The sequence below is a fragment of the Chroicocephalus ridibundus genome, chromosome 16 (assembly GCF_963924245.1).
Source record: "Chroicocephalus ridibundus chromosome 16, bChrRid1.1, whole genome shotgun sequence".
In the NCBI taxonomy this organism is placed as follows: domain Eukaryota; kingdom Metazoa; phylum Chordata; class Aves; order Charadriiformes; family Laridae; genus Chroicocephalus; species Chroicocephalus ridibundus.
In genome coordinates this window covers 7,600,008-7,623,605 of record NC_086299.1, presented here as the reverse complement: position 1 = coordinate 7,623,605, position 23,598 = coordinate 7,600,008, and the positions used below count along the sequence as shown (strand labels likewise).

The 23,598-nt window shown below is 55.3% G+C and overlaps 1 protein-coding gene across 4 annotated transcripts; it reads right to left on the bottom strand.

Annotated features, from left to right (window-relative positions):
• Positions 1 to 548: 548 nt before the first annotated feature.
• Positions 549 to 23,591, bottom strand: KLHL17 (kelch like family member 17). Of its 4 annotated transcripts, none has more exons than XM_063353932.1 (13): positions 23,405 to 23,591; positions 20,817 to 21,651; positions 12,871 to 13,123; positions 12,336 to 12,457; positions 11,656 to 11,877; positions 9,869 to 9,985; positions 8,499 to 8,712; positions 8,265 to 8,409; positions 7,530 to 7,697; positions 7,084 to 7,172; positions 5,950 to 6,023; positions 4,750 to 4,931; positions 549 to 4,115 (listed from the first exon to the last, which is right to left on the bottom strand). In XM_063353932.1, the coding sequence occupies exons 3-13, from the start codon at positions 13,079 to 13,081 to the stop codon at positions 3,887 to 3,889; spliced, it is 1,773 nt and encodes a 590-aa protein (XP_063210002.1). In that variant the 5' UTR covers positions 13,082 to 13,123; positions 20,817 to 21,651; positions 23,405 to 23,591; the 3' UTR covers positions 549 to 3,886. The 4 variants fall into 4 exon arrangements, with proteins under 4 accessions (XP_063210002.1, XP_063210003.1, XP_063210001.1 ...); XM_063353933.1 differs by having other exon boundaries at positions 20,817 to 21,010; XM_063353931.1 differs by lacking the exon at positions 20,817 to 21,651.
• Between the last annotated feature and the right edge of the window lie 7 nt (positions 23,592 to 23,598).

Below are 23,598 nucleotides of genomic sequence, written 5' to 3'. Positions count from 1 at the left end.
AGCAGCGGGGAGAGGTGTGAATCAGTCTGTGCCTTGGGCTGGGCTTTTCCCAGCGGTCTCCAACACCATCAGCATCTTTGTCCTGCTTTTTCTCTGGGGTAGGGTGAAGGTGTGCAGAGCCTTGGACATACCCGCCCAGGACCCTCTCTGGGAATAGGAAGCACCTTGTCCACAGGACAGCAACATCCCAGGTCGGGACCTGGGCTAAAAGCTGCTCCTTTTAGCTCACCTGCGGTGCGGCCGTTCCTTCAAAGCTGGCTTTGGCTCCTCTGCTGATGTCCACAACGGCAGGGCCAGTCCGAAGTGGCCTCCAGACGGGTTCCTGTCCCTGCTCTGCGCAAATGCCTTGAAGCCCAGAGTGGCTAAACCCCGGCAGATGAGACGTCACCGGTGGCTGTTCAGGCTCCGATGCGCAGCATCCTCTGCCTGGGGCTCCTTCCCCTCCCCTGCACAGGGCAATGCAGAGAGCAGCTCCCTGCCTGCGCAGGAGCGGGGCCAGAGAAGTGAAAAGGAAGGATGCAAGAGGCAGGATCAGGTATTCAAGAAAATGTCTTTATTGTACATGTTGGCTTCTATTGCTTGTATCCCCTCCCCATCCCATGTAGTGCAAAAAATTCAGAGAAACAGAGTTCCACATAAATAAGTCAGATAACTTACAGAGAAATCAAAGTGACGACGGTTTGACATGGAGTAGACCGGGTCTGCCTACCAGTAAGGCCAAGCGAACCTCTCCCCCCACGTCGGGGCAAGGGCTCCTGCCTGGCTTTGCCGTCTCACTGCAGACCGACACCAGGGTCCCTGGGCGAAACACATCAACACACGCAGCCCGGAGCCGCCCGCGCAGGGATGCTCCTCCGCTGGGACAAGCTCACAGGGGAAAATCGCACAAATAACATTTTGGGTGAGACGCCAACTAACTAAAACTGGCAGAGAAGCCACGCACAGTTGACAATTCTCCTCCCCTCACAGGCAGGGTACTACGCACAGACAGACAGACACAGACACACGTCCCCTCCCAGGCCTCCGGCTCAGCGAGGGACGTGCAGCACCAGAAGCAATCCCACCCTGGGACCTCCCAGGGCAGAGGCTGACACCTCGTGTCCACACAGTGCGGGTCGGGGTGCTCCGGACCCCCGCAAGCTGCTGGGGAACCATTTTGCCCTTTCCTTCTTTCTTTCTCTTTCACGGGAAAGCAGTGAGCACCTGCATAGTTAGTACATCAGAGACACGAAAGGCTCCCTCCTCCCCAGGTTTCTGCGGAACAGGTTCAGTGGTGATATTGCTCGGGACCCAACCGGTGGGTGACAGGAGTCACACCGCCTGTTTCCCTGATCCTCAAGAGGCAGGACAGCATTGCACGCCACCTGTAGTGTAAATTGCTAAAGATTACAACTGGGGCCAAGGGCACATGGCACAAAAAATGCTCCTCAGCCTGCTACGCTCCTCGCTTCCCCTCTGGTTTTGCCTGCTGCCCCTGCTAAGGCAGCAGCCCCCCTTCACGCTACAGCAGCCACAGCTGGACCAGATGCTGAGCCACGGCTATAACGACTCATTCCTTGTTAGAAACCAGCCCCGTTTCTGCCTCAGCACCAGCACCTTTCACTTCTGACAGGGCCACGAGGCTTTTAGGAGATCCTCCTTCAAAAAAGGACACTGGAGCCAGGGGCACCTGGAATGCGCTGGTCGATACAAGTCCAGCAGAAGACTAAAATCCTGATGTTGCTTATAGGAATGGGAAGAAAAGGATTGAGACCTCGCTCACACAGAGCGGCAACAGAGCGGACTTCACCGATTTCATCATTCCTTCAAATGAAGCAGGTTGATGTGACCTACTTAGGGCAGCCCTACTGCCACACCGACCAAGAGACAACCCGCAGGAGCACAGCCTGGACATGTGCAGGGTCCTCTGCAATACGGAGGAACGGGAGAGCTGCCGAGCTGCGACAGGCTTGGCAAGCGAGAGGGGAATGAAAAGCAGATTTTGAGTCTGTTCTAAAAGCCAAAAAGGCCTCCTCAGCCTGAGAAGCCCAGACTGTCCTTGGGAAGAAGTTGGGGGGAGAAGCAGCCCAGATTTTTCAGAAGCTGCTGGTAGTTTTGGGTGTCCAACATTAGGCACTGTAAGGGGGCTTGTAAAACCTGCAGGCACCTGCCCAGGAGAAATCAGATCGATGTAAAAATTGTGTGAAGTTGGGGAGTCCCTACCTCATCTCAAACTCTCCTTTCACCCCAAAGGAAAAAAGAAGAAATCTCCAGCCACTTGAAAATCTACGCCAACAAATACCATCACAAGTGAAATCCGAACTCTGCAAATGAAGAATGAGAAGGAGCGGGGTAAAAAGGATAAAGGAATTAGTTCAAAACAAACAAGTCCGACCGTATTTCCAATGCTACATTTGAACACGATTGAGGTACCAGTGGTTGAGTCATTCCTCTGCAATGGAGAGAACACCTGATAACACGTCACAGTTCAAGGCTCGTAACGCACACCCTACAGCATACGCATTGAAAACACCACCCAAGAGGCTCCATGGCACAGGTGGGTCAAGGACAGGCCTGTGACTTACAGTACTAATTTATTCAACCTTTAGTTAATTAAAGTGGTTGCTTAATTGCCAGGGAGACGCTAATTGCAAATGGTCCCTTCTATGCTGTTTCCGCTGTACGTACGGTATCTCACACATGCACACACACCCACACGTCTATAGAGAACGTCTTCCAGGACAGAGTCATCATCTCATCAACAAATAAGAAAAGTAATTGCTTCCCTTCTGCTGCCATAAAAGCAGATGGGCTGGGGAATACCAGGGTGGTGTAAAAAAATAAAGGGATATGAAGTCATCACAAATTAAAATATTAGCATCCAAACAAAAAAAGGCAAAAAAATAACAACCAAAAAAGTAATGCCAGGCAATCCTCCTCATTTACAAGGCTGGATCGTTCTTATTGAAGAACCGATACCTTTCCGTAAACCCAGAATCTGCTTTGCAGAGAGGGGAAGAGCAAACGGGCCGATCCGTTCCCAGCCAAGCTGCGAACCAGGACCACGTGCAGAGAGCAGGCAGCCGCACCGTCGGCTTGAACCTGGGACAGCAATGCCATGGATGCAAACAAGGTCATCCAACCCATCTGCCCGGCTGGGGACCACCCGGAGCAATGGTCAGCTGGGATCTCAGCCCGCGAGGTGGGGCCGGCTGAGCATGGAAACACTGGAGGGTTCAGGATGCTGCATCCAGTTTTGTCTCCAAACCTCACCTCCTCCAGGCCCTGTCCCTTAGCTGGGCTTCTTTCGTTTGTGTATTTTAAGGCATCGATTAGACACCATTGAGAACCGTACAGTGGCCTCAGAGTCTTTAACAGTGCACAATAGGCTTGGTAAAGAGTTTGGCTACAGTGACATTCAGAGGAGCGGTTGCACATTCAGCCGTGTCCCTGGGAGGAGTGCTGTCACCTCTGCCACCCCACAGGACTCCTGGAAGCCTCCAAGGCTGGCTGTGCTCGTACGTGTGGCACCGGCTGGATCACATGAATCCAAGAAGCAGCAATGGTTTAAAGTTTCCCCTCCCCAAAGAAAAATATACGCCCTTTGGGTGAGCGGTGAGATGGGTCTGAACGGAGCAGAGAGCACCCCTTCTCCTCGCCCTCTAGAAGGTGGGTGCTCGTCCAGGAAGCACATTTCTAACTGCTGTGGTCGTGCTGATCCGATGTGCGCACCAAGAGTGGGGATGGCTCCGGGGATGGTTCACAGGAGCGCTGACGCTGGAGGCAGCAGCCGGTACCTTCGCTCTCCTCCTACAGCGACCGGCTGCCCCGTGGGGCCAGCCACGCTGGCCTAGCGCTCCGCCAGGCGCCCCTCTCCCCTTGAGGTAAGGTAGGTCCTGATTCTTTGTCAAAGGCTCGTCGAAGACACCGACAGGGTGGGCGAGGAGGGGGGCGGGAAGTTGAGGAGTTCCAGCACAGCCACCCCCACGCTGCTCCGGCGTGTGAACATGCAGGAGGCTGCTACCCACTTGTTGGTTCGGGGGTTGTACTTCTCGATGGAGTTCAGGCTGGAGCTCCCATCGTTGCCCCCCACTGCGTACAGCCACCCATCCATGGCCACCAGGTCGTGGGTGCTCCTGCAACAACCAGGCAGAGACCACAAGGGCGTGAGGCTCGAACACGGCGTATGTGGGGTGTGGGGGAGCTTGTCCAGGGCTCTGCCACCCCACAGAAGGGAGTGCTCAGCCTCACAAGTGCCCAGTGAAAATGCATTACTGGGGCTCAAACAGTCAGTCAGCGGCAGAGTGCAGCATTAGCGCCTCAGATATTCCCCTTCGCTCTGATACCCTCCTCCCACTGGAGGAGTGCCACCTCTAAATAACAGGCCCTAGGAGCTTGGACTTCCAAGCCTTAAATCCTCCCGCAGCCCAGCAGCATCTCCGTGGCCTCAGCCAGCCGTACCAGCTGGTTCTTTACGGCCACGCAGGCTGCTGAGAATAAAATCCCTCTGCAGAAAACGTCTAATGCAGAATGTCCCCGCTCTGCCCTCCTGGCAGGCACGTACCCATCCCTCATGGCGCAGTGGGGAGCGCGGGCTGCCTTTGTGGAAGCAGCAGAGAGCCGGCCAAGCCCTGGGACATGGTCTGCAATTTACCGTTCGCAGCGCCAAGCAAGGCAAGGCTCTCTGTGAGATGGGGTCCCCATTCCTGACTGCTGCAGCTGAGGCTCCCCTGCAGCTCGGGAGGGTGGGAGCAGGGCAGAGCTCCTTACCTACGGATGTTCATGGGCGCCACGCTCTCCCATGTGTTGGTTTTGGGGTTGTAGCGCTCAACAGAGTTAAGGCAGCTGGTCCCATCATTGCCGCCAGCCACGTAGAGCATCCCCTCCAGCACGGCCACTCCTGCGCTGCTCCGGCGGCTCAGCATGTTGGCAATGGGCGTCCAGGTGTTGATCTGGGAAGAGGCAATGCTTGTTCGTGAGACAGATGTACGACTCATTTTCCACGTACCCCTGCCAACCCAGCCCTGTGATATTAGTCCTTGCTCTAACCACAAACCTCCCCACGTAATGGTCCTCTCCCAGAAAGACTTTCGGAGGGGATCCCAGTTCTTTCCCTTCGGCTCACCCGCAGGAAGAGCTGCAGGCCCCAGGAGAGACCTCTGCCAACTGGCTCAGGAAAGCACAGCTGGCAGGAGTCCTGCCATCCCAGGAGCCTGAGCAGAGAGATCTCTGTGCCAGGCCACCAGTCACGTCACAGCTGAATCCCAGCCCGCTCATGGGGGTTGAGCTGTATCTATTTCAAATCTGTACAAGTCACAACTGTGGCTTTACAGCTCATGAAAAAGCTCCAGGACCTTCTCTTTGATCTTTTTTTGCAGTGATCTAGCCTGCTCTTAACAGAGCTGTGAAAAACCAAGCCCAACATATGTGCCCCTGCTAACCGCTCTGGATGTGTGTGCAGCAAGGACCTCAGCTGGAAGCTGGAAACAGCTCAGGGCATGAACAAGAACTGTTCTTCTTAGAGAACCTGAGCTGGTCTACATGGCAACGGGGACAGGGAGTGTTCTGGTCATTGAAAATCTCAAAGAGACATCTCGGAGCCTGTACGGATGAGCTTTGGCTCATTTTGCTCTGGATTGCACCCTGGATACTCTGTCCCTGCAGAAGAGCTGGGGAGAGGGCTGATACCCACCCCATCTCGTGGTCACGCATGGTGGCTTAAGTCTCCAAGGAGGAAGGCAGGTCTGCGCTGCACAGGCTCGTGTGGGCATACCTTCTGGTCCACTGTTGCTACAACACTTTGCTAGGAAGTGGTCACATCTTAAGCTAAGACCATGCATAGCTGATCTCACTGTCTGCTAAGCTCTCCAGCAGCTCCTGTGGCCCTCCGCTTTCCGCAGGGCCCTTGCAGGCACCCATGAGGAGGGGAGAAGGCAAAGGGTTACCCCGCATGCTCTCTCTTGTATTTACCTGGGGCTCATACTTTTCTACTGTGGCTAAGTGCGATGAGCTGTCATATCCCCCAACGGCATAGAGGTTGCCTTCTGCAAAGACAGTCACACACAGGCACAGGAGTTAGGTAAAGAGCGTGGCCCCAGCCCCAGCGCAGCCTCCCCCAGCCCAGGGTGCCCGCGTAGGCAACGGCTGAGCCGCCGTGCCTCCCGCTCCCCAGGCAGCCGGGCTCCCCCAGCTCCCCCTCCCCGCGCCGCAAGCAGCCGTGTGAAACAGTCATCGGGCAATTTCTCTGCCACGCTGCAAAGCTTCCCAAAGAGCTCGTTCGCCCGCCGCTTCTTGACCTCCTCATTATGGGAGCTGCAAGCGTTCCCCGCCGGAGCAATGGGTTATTTTTAGCAGCGGAGGCTGGAGCGGGGGAACGCCAATAAAGGTTGTGGCGGGCAGAGTATGAGCTGGGGATGGAGGGGAGTGAACCTCTGAGTCAGCACTGGGAGCTGAAACCAGAGAACAGGGCAGGGGAGAGGCACCGTGGGGACACCGAACAGCAGTTTTTGGGATGGTGGGTGCTACCATGGCATCCCCAGGGAGGTCCAACAGCTGCTAGGGTGGAGAGTGGTACTTGCATTAACCCCATAACTGCACTAAACAATGAAAACGGCCAATTTTCACACTGCATCCTCCTTAAGGACAGAACTCATTCCCCGGAGTCAGGAGACATCACAGCATTGCAACTAATATTGTAACACCCCTGGTGTTACAGTTTTGACCCCGCAGTACCGCTTGGATCATCAGTAAAGGGATTGTCCTGCTTTCATAATGAAGGAGTAATAAGGTTGGCCCTTCCTTTCTAGGGATCATGCACAGCCAGCCCTCTTACTCCAAAGTAGAAGGGGCACAAAGGAGCTGAGGAATGAGTTGTAGGTCCCCTCAGGAGTTGCCACCAGAATGTGATGAAACCAAATTGCTAGGGAGACCGAGGAAGAGGGCAGAGGCAGGGAGTGTGTCAGGACATGGCAGAAGAATGGCTGGACCATTCACAGTTAGGGAATCTAGGAAGAAGGGGCAGGAACTAGAACATCGAAAAGAACCACCAGAAACGCAAGTGACAGTCTGCACAGAAGCCAGTCAGGTCCTCATGCCATCACCCACCTAGCGTTGCCACCCGGACGTAGCGTCTCCTGGTGCTCATGGCAGCGATGGATGTCCAGGTGCCTGTCAGAGGGTCGTACCGCTCTGCGCTGCAGCAGGCAGGGACACAGGAACATAAGGTGTGACACTGGCAAAGCCCAGGTCAAAACTCTTTGCCACAGACCCTCAGGGGCAGCTCCCAAGGAAGCTTGGGAATAGACAGGGAAAATGGAGGGAAGAACTGACAAAGCCTGCATTCTGTTGTGGCAGAGGGTTAGAAAATGGGTCTTCCCCTGAAGAAACACTGCCTGGGCCAAAGACGCTGCGTGACAGAGCTGAATTGCGAGACGTCTACTCTGGGGCCGGTCCATCTGTCAGGAGTAGGCTTTGTGGGCTCCCCAGCCGCCCAGCTCCAAGGACAGTGCATGCAAGAGCAGCGGAGGAGCCTGGTGCAAGACAATCCCTACCTGTTCAGGCATGAGGCCCCGTCGTACCCCCCAGCAGCATAGAGAAGCCCGTGAAGCGCTGCTACACCCAGGCAGCTCCTCCTGGTGCCCATGGAGACCTCAGGTTGCCAGGAATTGGTGACAGGATCGTAGGATTCCACTGTGGCCAAATCAGAGGTCCCATCATAGCTGCAGGGAGAAAAAGGGAGAACGTGTGAGAGCTGGGAAGCCTGGTGTCGCAGGTGGGGCTGTGGGCTGGTTCTACAGCTCTGGAGCTGGCCAAGAGCCTTGGGTCCCTGTCACCACCCCTCCCCTCTCCCCCCTGCCCAGCTTCCTCCAGGCAGAGCGCACCAAAGCACTTGTTGGAAGCGCAGAGCCCTTAGCGGAGATCTCCTGGGGGTCTGCAAAGAAAGAGGGTCTCAGAGGACCCCATACAGAGGGCCAGAGGTGGCCTGGGGAGTTAGCAGGGTCTTAACGGCCGGCAGCATAGGGCTAAGGGACGTGGGAGGAAACAGGGCAAGTCCAGGTCATGGCCACCACTAAGCTGAGAGCTAGCAAACTCACTGCTCCCAACCACAGGGGCAGGGAAGTAGTTTTCCGTTGTTACTCCTGCAGTTAGACACCGGATTTCTTCACCCGGAGGCTGGCCATCTCTGCTCCCAGAGCAGCTCTGTGCCGTGCTCGCCATCGGCTCTGTGCAGAGGCTGCCGACAGCATCCCTGCCAGCTCCCCACCACGGCCCCACGTCCTCCTTACCCGCCCACGGCGTACAGCTTGTTCCCAATGGCAGCGACGCCCACTCTGGCCCTGCGAGTCGACATGGAGGCCACCATGTGCCACCGGTCCGTCCGCGTGTCATAGGCCTCGCAGTCCCCATGGATGGCGAACAGGCTCCCCCCACCTGCGCACGGGATGGCAAACAGAGCAAACAACAGCCCCACGGCCCCGGGAAGGAGTGCGCAGATCCGTGAGGGCACGGCGGGGCCTTACCCACAGCAAAGAGGACAGTGCTGGCCCCCTCACAGCGCCGCGGCCTCGTCCTGCTGTTGCTGAGGACCCCTCTCTGCTCCGGCATGAGGTGGTACTTGAGGGCTTCGATCAGCAGGTCCTTGCACTCCGAGTGGTGCCGCACCAGCAGCTCCGTGTCCACGTTGCTCATGAGGAAGTCCCGGCTCAGCAGCGGCAGCCGCACGCACTTCATGAGCTGAGGGGAGAGGAGCTGCGTCCCGTCGGCAGGGTGGGAAGGGTTCCTCCCAGTGCTGCCCACACATCTCCCCTACAAACCCCGGGACCCTGGCAAGGCTGGCTCCACCTGGACATGGCATCCTGCTCACTTGGCAGGACAGGCACCCGGTGACGAAGGGCAGCAATTCAACCTTACTGTCCCTGTAGAGCTAGGAGCCCTCAGCGTGGCCATGACATGTCCCACAGCCACCCCAGACCCCCACCCAGACCCCTGCCCATATCCACATCCTCTTCCAGCACTCATGGTACAAGTAACAATCCTCGCTGCAGGGCTGCAGAGCCCAGAGACCACCACTCTCCATCCAACATGCCCCACGTTGCCTGCATTGCCCACAGGAGGGATGTTTGAGTGCAAACAACCAGCAAAGGTGGAGACAGAACTTCTCTAGGGTCAAGCCCCAGGGCTGGTGGAAACCCAGGGGAAACCCTCAGACAGAGTCTTCCTCATCCTGCCTCAGCCTTCAGGAGGACACCTGGGGATGGTTCCTCTGAGGACACCTAGGGATGCTTCCTCCCACCGCTTTCACCTGCCTGGAAGCACCAGAGCGGTGGGATGACAGGAAGCCTTGGCTGCCACAGGCACCGCCAGCCTCTACTGCAGTGCCAGGCTGCACCCATGAGAGGGTGCCCAAGCTGTGCCAAGCACTGGCAGCCCCGCAGGAAAGGGCTTAACCACGTCTTCTCCAGTCGCACCTTTGGCAGGCAGGAGGCTCGCAGATCCATGCGCCGAGGTGCAGATGCAGAGAGACAAAAGCACGAGCTAAAAGAAGTCCGTGCTCAAATTTGCCTGAGGTTTTTGTTTGAGGATGCACGTGAAAGCTCAGGGAGTCTGCAGGCAGGGCTGACCTCTCCTGCCGCCCACACCCTCGGAGCTCGGCGTGCCCAAGCTGCCAGGGGTCAGACAGGGCATCCCCCTCAGTTATGTCGATAGTTTGGACTTCACTCTGGGAGACTGAACTCTCTCAGCAACACCCTCATCTATGCCTGGACTGGAAGTGGCATGGCAGGGACCTGCTGTCCCTGCCCTCCGGCCAACCTGCAGCTTCCTTCAGCTGCGTCTCCACCCAGACCAGGCACTCAGAGCTGGCGGGCAGATCCTTCCCCAGCAGACTCACCCTGGGGACATGCTGTCTTCTGCTGTCCACATCATGTTTGACCCAGCTGAGCACAGCCCGGTACACCTCCTCCTCCGATGGCACGTTGAGGCTGTCACTAGAAATGAGGTCCAGCACCTGCAGAGCGGGGTGGAAAGGTCAAGTGTGGGTTGGTACGGTTTGGGAGGAAAGGACACATTCACACCCCCACGTAACCGGCCCAGCAGAACAGCACTGGCAAGGGCAGAGCCACTGCCTCCTGTAGATGCTGGCAGTTAAGGGGTGTAGAGTTACTCTCTCTCACTGGATGCAGAAAGATCCAAAGGGCAGCAGGGTCCCCAAACCAGGCAGGTGCAGCTGTGCCTCTCCTCTCCCTGCAGCTCTGGTGTGGAGACAGCTCTGCCCTCCATCACCCTTCTTGGCTCCTTCCCCCCTTTCTGTGTCTGAAGCTGCTGCAATGCCTGACACTTCTAATCCACATCAGTGAGAGCAGGCAGACGACTCTGCTTGCACGCGTCCCTTCAATATTTCATGGGATAGAGAGCCAGCTGCCCTCGCTGTTCCCAGCACGCTCACTTCATAGAATCATAGAATCATAGAATTGTTGAGGTTGGAAGGGACCTTTAAGATCATCGAGTCCAACCTTTAGCCTACCCTGACAAGAGCCACTTCTAAACCATGTCCCTCAGTGCCCCATCTACCCTTTTTTTAAACACCTCCAGAGATGGTGAATCCACCACCTCCCTGGGCAGCCTATTCCAATGTTTAATAACCCTTTCAGTGTAAAAATGTCTCCTAATATCTAATCTAAACCTCCCCTGACGTAACTTGAACCCGTTTCCCCTCGTCCTATCACTTGTCACCAGGGAGAAGAGGTCAGCCCCCATCTCTCTACAACCTCCTTTCAGGTAGTTGTAGACGGTGATAAGGTCTCCCCTCAGCCTCCTCTTCTCCAGGCTAAACAACCCCAGCTCCCTCAGTCGTTCCTCATAAGGTTTGTCCTCCAGGCCCCTCACCAGCTTTGTAGCCCTTCTCTGGACACGCTCCAACACCTCAATGTCCCTCCTGTAGCGAGGGGCCCAAAACTGAACGCAGTACTCGAGGTGGGGCCTCACCAGTGCCGAGTACAGGGGGATGATCACTTCCCTAGTCCGGCTCACCACACTATTCCTGATACAGGAACTGTATATATACACAATACTTCACTTGACAAGGACTATGGAGATGGAGCAAGCGGAGATACGTACCCTCCCCTTGCTGCCACACACCCCACTGCCCCAAGAATGGGTGAAGGGAGGTGTCTGTGTCCTGGTGAGGGACTGTACAGGGTTGGGTGACGCAGAGCAAGGACTGGGAATGCCTGCGGACCAGGGCACAGCACCCTGCAGGCAGTGATGAGCCAGGGGCCATACTGGCACCACACGAAGAGCCGCAGGGTACATTAGCTGAGCTCTGAACTAAACATCACAGGGCAGCCAGGACTTACTCCTTGGCCCGTGTCCCCAGGGAGAGGGCAGTACGCTCGGGGCTCACGTGGCAAGCACCAGCGACAGCAATTATCCTCCGTGCTACCTTCCTCTCCCTATTTCACATGGGATTAAGCTCATTCTTTGACAGCACTCTTCCCATGGATTGTCTCTCCATTGAACAGAGAGGACCAAAGCACAGAATTTGGGTACATTCCCCTGCCAAACCCTGTCCCCACATTGCAGGTGCCTTGGGCTCTTGGCGTGCACGCTGTGCCTTCCAGGACAGGGCACGAAAAGTCTCACCACACTCAGACCTTCACACTCCCGTCAGGGCCTCACCTGTTTAAGAGGCAGCAACATGAACTCCTCGGTCTTGGACACCTCCACGAAGTGTTGGAGGACATACTTGTGCGCAGACTTGAGGAGGTCACTGCAGGAGTGCGTGTCAGCAAAACCCCGGATCCCCAGGCAGTTGGATGGGTCGAGCTGGCTGAGGAGGAACTTGCAGCAAGCATCCCGCACACCATTGAGCTGAAGCAGGCTGGCAGCAGGAAGAAGTGTCTGGCAGTGGAAAAGAATGGGGGAAAAGAGAGTTTCCAGGGCAAGGAAACTATTTTCACCCTTGTCTCACTGCAAGTCAACAACAGAACAGGCTTACTGAGCACCTGCAGGTACACAGGTGCAGAGAGGACAAAGCGTTCGTTGTTTCCAACAGGACTAAGCTAAAGAAGAGCTGAGAAGGACACCCGTAAGCCCCCACAGGACAAGGAAATGGCAGGAGAATGGCAGATGCCCAGGACTAGACCTGGCCATAGCATATGCTTTGAGGAGCCATTCCCAGCCACAGAAGACACGCTTCCGGGTGCAGGGGAGCAGAACTCCCTGACCACCACTAGATGCAGGTGCCATCACAGAACAACAGCTGAAAGTGCTGAGCAGAAGGAGAGAAGAGCCCCCAGGAGGCATGTCTCATACAGAATGGCTTTGTGGAGAAGACAGATTTGGGGGGAAGGTCCTACCTGCACGTTCCCCTCGCCCACCACGATCTCAGCCGTGTAAGCGTACTGCACCAGCTGCTCCAGGGCCTGGGGGTCAATGTCATGCAGCGTCACGTGGGTCTGGCGGCTCTCACTCATCTCATCTGGGGTAACACAGATACTAGACATGAACAAAGTCCCACAGCAGGATTGTTTCCCCACAGGAAGACTTGACCACGCATGGAACAAGCCACATCACCCACCACAGCCCAGGAAGGCCTCCTGCCCACCTCTTTGCATGGAGAAGGAGAGATATACTCTAGGGAATGGGGTCCACGTCTGCAGGGTGGGCACCAAGACACCTGTGCGGGGCATTACGGGCACAGGGCTTCATGAAAGGGAGCCAAATGAGGAACATTATCGCACTTGCTCACAGAGGTGATACACAGGCACCATATTTCCATAGGAGAGGGCAGTGAGAATAGGGAACACGACAGAAAGGGAAGGGGATTGCAGGGAGGAGACGGTTTGAAGAGCAAGGAGACCCTGGCGGTGGGGAAGAGAGGACACTACTTGCTTGTGAACATGGCGTGGAAGTACGGGCTGCAGGACGCCAGCACCACCTTGTGGGCCTTGATCTCCTTGGTGCCCACATGGAGCACAATGTCGCAGAGCAGCCCACGCTGTCGCATGCGGTTCATGCACACGAAGGCATCGTGGTAGTGCCGCTTGGAGTTGTGGGAGATGCTGTGGCCATCGCGGTTGAGGAGCTGCATGGCTCCTTCCATGGCTGCAGGTGGTAGATGGTGGGATTTCCCTTCTCACCAGCACTGCCATGGGAGAAAACCAAAGCATTATCCAGGCAGGAACAGCTCTAGTCCCAGACAATTCCCATGGCCCCCATATATGCCTGCCACTGCTCAGAGACCCTGCACCAGAACAGCTCCTGTCTAACTAGCCCCTGCCAGGGAAACATCATCCTGCTCATAAACCAGCAATGAGGAGGAGACAGTCCCTGGAAGATCACAAGTAATGCAAAGCGATGCTAAGCCTCTTCTCTGTTCTGTGACACTCACTGCTTCCCAGCTATGTTCACCTTTGGATCGATATCCTCCTCACCTGCCTTCAGAAGGGTACTGCTCTACAACATAAGCGCTCACACTGGTTTTTCCTTGAAGTTGCACCATCTCCAAATCAGCCTAACAAGGTGCATTTCCACGTAACAGAAGCAGAAGCATTGATCTTAGAAGTCCCACCAGGGCATGCCAGTCCTGCATTGATCAAACACAGCTTAAACAGACCACTGGAGACAGCAAGCATGACAACTCTGATCAGCCTAAACAAAAAATAATCGTGAATCCCATATCCTAAAAGGCAAGAGTGATGGTATGGACCACAGATCTTTGAGCGGCGGCTGTTTCCCTCCAGCTTCCAGAGGATGCTAGGAGATTTATAATGGACACACCTGACTTCAAAAGTTCAGTTCAGAGAGCTGCTGTCTTTCCTGTGTCCACACAATTCGGGAGGATAAGGCAAAGGGCAAAGGCAATCTTCAAACCTTATGAAGAACGACTGAGGGAGCTGGGGTTGTTTAGCCTGGAAAAGAGGAGGCTGAGGGGAGACCTTATCACCCTCTACAACTACCTGAAAGGAGGTTGTAGAGAGATGGGGGCTGACCTCTTCTCCCTGGTGACAAGTGATAGGACGAGGGGAAACGGGTTCAAGTTACGTCAGGGGAGGTTTAGATTAGATATTAGGAGACATTTTTTCACTGAAAGGGTTATTAAACATTGGAATAGGCTGCCCAGGGAGGTGGTGGATTCACCATCCCTGGAGGTGTTTAAAAAAAGGGTAGATGGGGCACTGAGGGACATGGTTTAGAAGTGGCTCTTGTCAGGGTAGGCTAAAGGTTGGACTCGATGATCTTAAAGGTCCCTTCCAACCTCAACAATTCTATGATTCTATGATTCTATAATGGCAGCACAGAGCTCTACAGTCCCAGAAGAGAACCCTGCAGACCAGGGCTTTGACTCTTCCTGTCATTTTATATTTCAGGAGAGGCTGGGGATTCCCAGGTGGTCAGTTAGGGAACAAGAAACATACACCTTAACATCCTGATCTCCACCTCCCTCCAGTGGCCTCTACCCAGGCACGTCCAGCCTCACTAGAGCCTCCAGGCTGCCCCAAACGGTCCTGCTCCGGCACCGGCACTGCAGACTCTGCGCGAGCCTGGTGGGCAAAGCAGAGCTCCTACATCTCCATGGAAGCAGCTCCAGCTGGGAGCCTGGCTGTCCTTCCAAGAGGTACCTTTGAACTTCAGGTGGTTTTGGTTTGACAAGGCTGACAGGAGGGACAGACAGTAAAAAAAAAAAAGGGATGCCGATGAGCCAGCTGGGACCCGATGCAGAACTTGGTCTGCACATACACGGAGCGTGGAGTGGGACAGTCCTTCCAGTCTGGGACAAGCCAGGCAGGGAGCAGGAGTATAAACATGATCGGCTTGTAGAAAACAAAAATTGCCTAATCAAAGAATAAAGGCATTTATTTGAGCAAAGATGTTTTCTCTTTCCATGCTCTCTGCAGCTAGGCTGCTCGTGGTGTTTCAAAAGGCGTTTGACTGTCTCCCTGCCAGCAGCACCCGAAGGAACGGTGGGGGAGTGAAGAGAGAATGACTGAGCAGCAGGAGGAAGGAGGGGGAAGGAGCAGAAGAAAAAGGCAGCTTGAAAGGAAAATAAAAAAAAGCCCGTGTGCTGCACTCGCGCGCCTGCCCCCGCATCCCTGCGGCGAGAGAATCCCCTCAGCCTCCGTGCTCCTCACGACACCTACACGTCGCCAGCCATGACGAGCCTAAAAATAGAAACCCACCATGCTGTGCCTGCTCAGCCACGAATGCAGCCATCTATTCGTTTTTAAATAGCAATTGTATCGTGTACTAGAGTCTGGGGGAGGAAAAAAGATGAATAAACATCTTTCCCGAGCAGGAAAGAAGCCTGCATTGCCCTCTTGTATTTGCATCATCCTGCGTGGTATGAGATTCCTCATCTCGCTGTCAGCAAGGAAGACTCACGGGCACACAACAAAGACAACGCCTGTTGATGCTTTCCAGCAATGTGTAGGACGCCGTTGTGCCCTCAACAGGGAAGAAGCGCCTGTGAGTTAACTGGCCTTCTCCTCCCACAGCCCTCAGCCAAGCTTTTCAGAGAGCTGCAGCATCCCTAGGACACCCTCGGGACACTGCTGGATGAGAGGTGCCCACAAAAGGCCTGTTTTTTTTAAAGATGCTAATAATTATTAGTATCTCTACCTGGGCTCAAGAGCTCCTTTCCCAGACCTGGTTTAGTGGCAGAAAGTGGATGGTGCTTTCTCACCTTTATTCCCCTCCTTAGCTGCAAGCCCGAGGGTCTTCCTGATCTGCTCGAGCTGGTTTATCTTTTTAATACACTGCCGAGCGTACTTCCCCCCATTAGTATTTAAATCACACCCCATCTCTAATTGAGAGCACCCACCTCACCCCTCCTGGTAGCAAGGGGTGGAAGCTCCCAGCTGCGCAGCAGTGGAAGGACCCGGGGGACAATGCAGGACAGGACAGAGGAGCAGGGAGAAGATGGGACTGGCGGACGGGGGGCAGCACACAACTCTGCTCCAGCGGTCAGGGGAGAGACACAGAGGGCACAAGAGACTGAAGGTTGCTGTCGCCTGTGCGTTGGCATCACCGTAATCAAACGCATTTCCAAGGAGGGTCAGAAGCACTGGGCTCTCTTCCCAGCCCTGCCACTGAGTCATTGCACAACTCCGGGCAAGTACAAATGCACAGAGTGACAAGGGTGACATTATCTTTCCTTGCGGCGATTCCCATGGCCAAGAGGTAGAGACCAGCTATTGCTCAGTCCCCTCCCCACCCACAGCCGCCTGCTGTCCCCAGGCACGCCATCGCAGAGCTCTGAAGAACTCGACTGGAACAGCACCGGTGCCTCCCTGAGCACCGAGCTCCCTCCCAGCACCCCGGGCTACACCACCGCTGTGTCACTCAGTCTCCGACGTGGCCAAGCAGGGACAGAGGGAGACGCCATCCCGGCCACCGCACTGCCACTGGGCTCCCCAGAGCATCCCCAGGGGACAGCCCCCAGCTGACCTGACCCACAGACAGCCTGAACCAACTCTGCTGGATGGTTTTCCGCGACGGCCGCACTACAGCCTCAGCAATCCCTCCCCATCCACCAGCCACCTTGGGAAAAGGCCACCCTCCTGCCGCGCAGGGAGCGCTGGCATGGGTTTGGGCTAAGGCTTGCAGCGGGTACAGCCCCTTCAGTGTCCCCTCCGCTCTCCTATCAGCTGTCCCCATCAGAGCTCTTTTCCTTTAACAGGTCAGGATATAGTCAGTGGGGAAAAAAGGGAAAGGACACCCCACTGCTGCTTGTGCTGCTCCCCACGCCTGAACTCTCCACCTCGCTGGCAGCACTAAATATTCCTTATTTCCTTGTAAAACTTCATTCCCAGGAAACGAAGGGCTATGAGGGCTGCTAAGATATAATTAATGGGGAACAGTGCCCGGACCACAAGAGACAGTAAAGCAGTGTCCAGAGCTCCAGCCGGGGGAAGTAAATACAAGCCCACTTTTGTGGAGCATGCGGCAGCATGAATGCACGTGTTACGCATCAGCTATAATGGATGCGGTGGCTGACTTGTAATAACTCTTAGGTTATGACAAAAAAAAAAAAAAAAAAAAAGGCGGCGTTTGTTTGGCTCCTATGCGACAGAGCGTGGCCATGCATAACAGCTCTGTTAATTAATGCAAATGATCCCTGCCCAAAGGGAGGTCTGTTCTCTCTGCACAAAAAAACATATTTTGCCGAGAGTGAAAAGAAGCGCGCTGAGCAATAAACAGGGAACGGAGTATCCTCCAGGGAGAAGTTCAGAGCCTGCCCTTTCCCCAGGAAGGCCCTGGAGAATGGCTTTTTGTTGACAGCCTGCATGGAGGTTTTGTGTCCTCCAGGCTTGCTAGGAGACCACAAAGACACATCCTGTACAGCTGGTCAGACGGTGGGGACATCCCCTACCCTAAGGCCAGCCATACAATCATGCTTAAATCCATCACTTCCACGTGTGCCCTTTCCCTGTGTTGATATCCCAGTACCTCTTTTCTGGTAAATCAGCTACAAAGCCCTGTTTTCTGTGCAGCACTGCATCTCCCACAGAAGCGCTGCCATCAGACCTTCAGGATGAGACATCATGTCCTCGCCGGCAGTCACCTCCACCCCAGCGTGTCACTAACGGAGCAGAGGACAAGCTAGGTCAATAAGGTGGCACCACATTGCTGGTGTCCCTTTCAGGGCAGTGGTTTCCCCCCTTCCTTGGCCTTGGGGGTCCATGTCCCAGGCACAAAGCCCTTTTTTTGTCCACAGACCTCCTCTGGCTCTGTCCCCAGGCAGGAAGGGGCTGCTCCATTGTGCCCAGCAGCTTCAGATCCCCATTCCGAGCTTTGGAGTCAAAGCAGCACCCTCCACAACAGCACAGAAAAACTCCTCTTGGGGCAGAGCAATAGCATGGACCCCCAGAGAAGGAGGAACTTGACAGCGGAGTCGCAGGCAGGAATCACCGCTTCCAAGTGCATCTCCATCTCCCCTACACCAGAAATCAGAATTCCTATTTTTAACCCCTCTGAGAGGAGTCACAGGCCATTTGTCAGTAAGCAGCCTCCTGCAGTTCAGCATTTCCCCAAAGAATGGGGGAACTGAAATGTGCAATATACATTAAAGCCCAGGGCAGGACCAGACCAAAGCTCAGGCAAGCCCCTGCCCATCTCTGTGGGCGCTCACACAAACACAATGAGCTCCTTTCCTCCTGGGAGCCGGGCCGGGAAGAAGATGTGCTCCTGTGTTCCTGCAGGCTCTTCCTTCAAGGGACACAAACAGCTGAGCCGGCAGTAACAATAGCGGCTCTAAGACCACTCATACGGCTCGTACCAGCATCCAGAGATGCAGCTCAGCACGCCGCAGGCCTGCAAATTTTCATCTTCCTTGATGCCTCGTGGAAGCCCCGTTAATTTGGCTGAGCAATCCCTTTGGTTGACCCCTGTCCACGACTCTCAAGCCCACGTCTAAGGAGAAGCTTTAAACTCCCAGACGACTAGCAGTATTTTTTGCATCAGTAAATCCTCTTGCAGTAGGCATGTCTAAGACACCAGGGCTGTTTTCACAAGCTACAGCAGATACACACAGCCTGCCCCTATGCCTCAAACTTGGCTATCCCAAATTCTTGCTTCTTTCAGAGGGCCCGGCGCTGCCCTTTACAAAATATAATGCGCTCCTACCTTTCCTGCTCCCTTCCCCACAATAAACGCAATCAAAGAGGGTTGGAAATCATCCAGCTGTATATATCCAGGACTCAGATGCAAAGCAGGCACTAAATCTAGGCAATTATCCCCACCAGGACCTGTCCCATTAGCGTCATTGATACAGACTGAGAACTCTATCCACTCAGTACACCACTTTGGGGTTCAACCCCTTCTCAGCCTCTGTAACACTTTACCCGCGTCCAGGGAATTCAGACACCGACAGCGTGCAGCACCTCGCAGTCTTTTTAATATAAGGTTAATTTTGTGTTCAGCCCAGAAGAGCCAGCAATTGTGAGGAAGCAGAGGGACCTGATAGCTGAGGACCAGCAAGCGACCCAGCTGCTCTGAACCGCAGGTCCAAGACATCGCTACCGTGATGGCAGATTTACAGCTGCACCCGGACAGAGGTCAGGACGGCAAATGTTGATGGAAATGGGACTTAACATGGCAAGGGGAGCTGTCATTCCTGGCACCAGCTCTGCCTTCAGAGGTGGCAGGAGAGACGGAAGAATTAGGAAACTGACAGTTTCTGACAGCCAGATCGAAGGCTCGGACACCATGCACCCCTCTGCCAGCTCCCGACGGACACGAGCACGCCAAGAACACACAAGAGCTGCAAGGAGAGGTTAGGAGCAGGCACCTCTGCCCCAAACACTTCTCTCTCTCCTGCTCTTAGCGCTGCCCCTGCCCACACATCTGCCTCCTATTCCCCAAGCCCCCCTGCTAAGGATGGGAGGGCGAGGAGCGCGCTGCTCCTGCCGATGGGTGGAATTAATCTGCTCGGCGCTGGCCTCAAGGCAGCACGGGGCACCACAGACAGCGCTGAGTCTGCAGGACTGAGAATCCCCAGCTCTCAGTAGGGTTTGGGTTTTTATTTTGTTTTTATTTTTTTTTTTTTTAATGAATTAGGCATAACTGACACGCACCGAATCCTCCTGTCTAGACATCTGCAGAGGAGTGACAAGCTGCCAGAGAGGATGTAGAGCCTCGGCAAGGGGGTGGGGAGGACGGGGTGTGGGGGGGAAACTGCACACAGTTGCCAGCTCTACAGCACAGAGACGGCGCTGGCTTCAGGCAAGAAGGGCATTCAGCACATTGACCTAGTCAGTGTCTTTCAGCAACTCAGTGGGTTGTAATCAATCGGCTCTGGTGCACACAGAAGGCTGGAGGTCTTTTCTAACTAAAGCCTCTCTTCCCATTACTCCTGGAGAGTTTTGTTTGGAAACTCAGATCAAAGTTGCTCTTGGTCACCCCTGCTCACGCTCCGAAGTGCTTTAGCTGAGAGACGAAGGAGCACGAGGCAAGAGCCTCAATGCCTGCACTGGGACAATCCCACCCCTGAAAGAGATAAAAGGGTCTCCAGCCTGCTCAGCGCCTATCCGGGAACGCAATCTTCTCCCTCTCTCATTCACACTCCCCAACTCCTCCTGCAGACATCTTCAAATTCAGCTTTCGCCTTCGGTATTTTGCACGCAGGAGATTGCAGCAGCTCCAAGGAGGACTCCATGGTTGAGGGATTTAGAGGCATCTGTGCTAACATTTGGGTCACTTGAAGTAATTGGTTGTAAGGGTCAGGACCCGAATAGTTTTGGGATTGCTGAATTCCCAGGTTAGGGAGAAACAAGAAATGGAAACTAATTCCTGCCTTGAGATGCTCAGCAAAACATGCAGGTCTCCAGCTGCCCTGGGATTAGACAGCAGTTCCTACATTCCAGCACAAAGCACACCAAATTCTAAGCGAAAGGAGCCCTTTGCCTCTGCCAAGGACTGGAAATGTGGGTCATGTCCTAATTCCCCCTTCTCAGTGTCCCCCAGTGGACAGGGGAGAGGAGCTACTGTCGCATCCAGTGCTATTTTCTGGCACAAGCAGTGCCAAACCTCTACTCATCAGCATGAAGCAAGTCTCCTCGCCAGGCAGCAGAGTGATAGTTAACAGCGTCAGCTGCACTATCCATCACCGTGGTACTCCTGATCTCCCTCTAGCCTCCCTCGTGACAGACATCTCTGTCTCCAACTCATTTTTCAGACAGGTAAGCAGACAAGACGAGAGCGCTCACGTCATTGGAGGCAGCCCGTATCAGAGCATCTCAATGTTCCTGGCTCCTAGACTTGCCCAGGAGCTCCCCCTCTGCAACATCCTTGGCCAGCAGCTATTCGAAGAATATTATATATTCGAAGGTGCCCTGTACCTGTCCGCTGGGCAAGGTGATGGCGTCTCGAGTAGGTGGCAGTGGGCCAGTGGGTCGTTACCGCTCAGCAATGCTCTGATGTCAGACGAGAGTGATGAACCTGGTGAGACCCAGCATGATCTACCACTCGGCTTCTAGAGGGAAAGCTGACTCCATGACACGAGGCAGCGTGGTCTAGTGGCTCCAGCAGTAGACTGGGAAAGAAGGAAAATGCACTCAGGTCTGCTGGCTGCGAATGGGCGAGCGGATCTTTCACAGACGGATAAGCCAGGGAACGATGCCCGGTGAAGCACTGCTCGTGAGTGACTCTCCAAACCAGGAGGTCACCAGCTGCACCCTCATCCCTTTCACAGAGACTGCATGGCCCACGCCACGTTTATGGACAGCTAACAAAGCCTCCTACCAGCCTCAGCTGCAGAGCGGGTTGGCAATGTAGACATACCGGATCCCGTAAGCATCTCCTTTTCTGCACAAGCTCAGTGCTTCACACTGTGGAGCGGTGGGAGCCTGTTTTCAAGCCAGAAAACAATTAAGAGAATTCCCTCACATCTTGCAGGCCGCAGCACAAGCCACATACATGGAAACTGAGCTATGAGGAGCACGTGACATAATGGCCTTGAGTTTGCTGGTACGCTGGGGGCCTGCCAAGGCCAGCGGATCCCAGACCCTGGGAATTTCAGTTGAAGGAGCTCAAATTCCTGTCCCTGCGGAGTCACATCCTTCAGAGGAGGCAGTGTGGTCTGCAGCCAGTTCTGGCAGGCCAGGCAGAAAGGGTGAAGCACCGCTTGCTACCAAGGCCAGCTTGACTAAGGGTTTGAAGGCAAAGCGCCAGCACCTGAGAAAATACAGAAGCCAGCACTGAGATTTCAGCACGGCTGTTTGACTTTTGAGATGCAGCAAAGCAAGACCAGAACCCAGAACAGCCTCCCTGGCAGATCTCCAGTCTTCAGAGCCTGCCTGCCTTGACTTCCACCTACCGCTCCATCTACAGAGACCCAGACTGATGCTGGTGAGTGCAAGGGCAGATGGCCACCAGACGACCTGGCAGAGCAAAGAGGTTCCACTGCCACCCTCACCAGGCTGACAGAAAGCTTAAGGGACCATCCTAGCTACCCAAGATACTACGGAGCAACTCCATTCAGATCCTAGACAGCAGGTGACTACTACGCCTGCCAGCTTCTGGTCCACTCCGAATTAGATGCTACTTGCTGGGATTCATGAATCAGTCAGTTCTTAGGAAGGAAACTCAGATCTTTAGACCCAAGATGCCCAAGAGTCTTACCCACTGCCATGCTGAAAGAAGTATTTCCAGCAGATGCTCATGGTTTAGGAGAGAAACTTGGGGTCCAGAGGGGAGAGATTCCACAGAGGTGATTGCCTGGCTGCAGTGATCGCAATCAAAAGGCTATTGTACATCAAAGCGAGCCATATAACAGTGAACTTGTAACAAACCAGCACCTCCTGGTATGAAACGCTAGCGCACAGACATCCCAAATCTTTTGTGGAGGCCCCATCCCTCCTCCCATCCTTAAATGCAGCTCATGCCTTCAGACTGTCCATACTGAGAAGGGGCAGCAGCTCTCGGAGGCTCATTTCAGCAGTGCCCTGTCCTGGGAGCAACAAACTACTTGCATCAGCCTGGTGACAACCTGGAGACCATCAGGATCAAAAGCACCCGAATATCCACGTGTTGCTGAATCACTCCAGATCTAACCTTGTGCTCTCCAGCAAGGGAGAGCACCCCAAGATAGTGCTCATCGGGCAGCGGGCTCTGAAGTCAAAGGAGAGCAGGCTTCCTTTATAAAGAGACCCCATTAAAGCCAGGCCACCCTTTCTGCAGTTTTCTAGCTTGGCACAAAAGCCTGGTTGGTCGATGGCCATGTACTGACGGGCAGAGAGCAGGGACAGCCACCCGAGTGCTGCATTTCGTCCTTGCTGTAGAGAAGCCATGGTCCCAGGGCTGGCACCGCTCAGAGGGGGAGGTATTTGCTCAACCAGGAGAACCAAAGCAGCTGCCCCCCCTGGCCTGCGGCTCCCCGGGACCACCTTGGCCAATGGAGCTGCTGTGGCTGGAGGAGAGCCCTCTGCCCCAACACTCACTGCAGAGGCCGGAAAAAAAGCTGCCTCCCGCTTCCCCCGCCAAGGTACCAGACAACCTGAGGCAACGTTTCTCCCTGTGCCCTTCAGTTCCTGCCACAAGGATCCCAAATCACCCTTCCACCCGGGGCGAGCCAAACCGCAACTGTCACAACCTCTCTGCAGCCCCGGCGTCGCGCAAGGCTCTACATCTCCAGCTCTTCCCTTTACCGAAGGAATGGCTCCGGGACTCGGCAGAGGACGGGGAAGGGGACCGGCTCCGGAGAGATGCCGTGGTACGGAGAGGGAGCTCAGGAACGGCACCGGTTCATCCTCGGACCCCGACCGGCGAACTCGCTCTCCGAGGAGAGGACACGCCACCAGCGGTGGGGAGTGATGGAGAGCTCTTCGCGGGGGGGTCCTCCTGCTGCCAACCCCCCCCGCCTCCAGCCCCGGTAACCCCTCCCTCTCGCCCCCCTCCCGGGGAAAGGCCGTGTCCCGGCGGTACTCACGGCTCCGGCGCAGCGGCGGGCCCGGCCCGGCCCGGCCCGACCGGCGGGATGCTGCGGGTCTCCGTTACACCCGCACCGCTACCGCCGGCCCCGCGGCGGGGAGACGGGGCGGGCCGGGGGCGGGCGGCTGCGGGGCTCCTCCTCGGGCGGCGGCGGGACGGGGCTGCGGCTTCCTCCCTCCCTCCCTCCCTCCC

What these genes read in the sequence shown, in the direction of transcription:
- KLHL17 (XM_063353932.1), bottom strand. Translation starts at nt 13,081, where the DNA reads ATGGAAGGAGCCATGCAGCTCCTCAACCGCGATGGCCACAGCATCTCC. An exon ending in GAAGACAGCATGTCCCCAGG is followed by an intron (nt 8,713 to 9,868) that starts GTGAGTCTGCTG and finishes CTCTCCCCTCAG; the next exon opens with CTCATGAAGTGCGTGCGGCT. An exon ending in AAGCTGTACGCCGTGGGCGG is followed by an intron (nt 7,698 to 8,264) that starts GTAAGGAGGACG and finishes TTCTCCCTGCAG; the next exon opens with CTATGATGGGACCTCTGATT.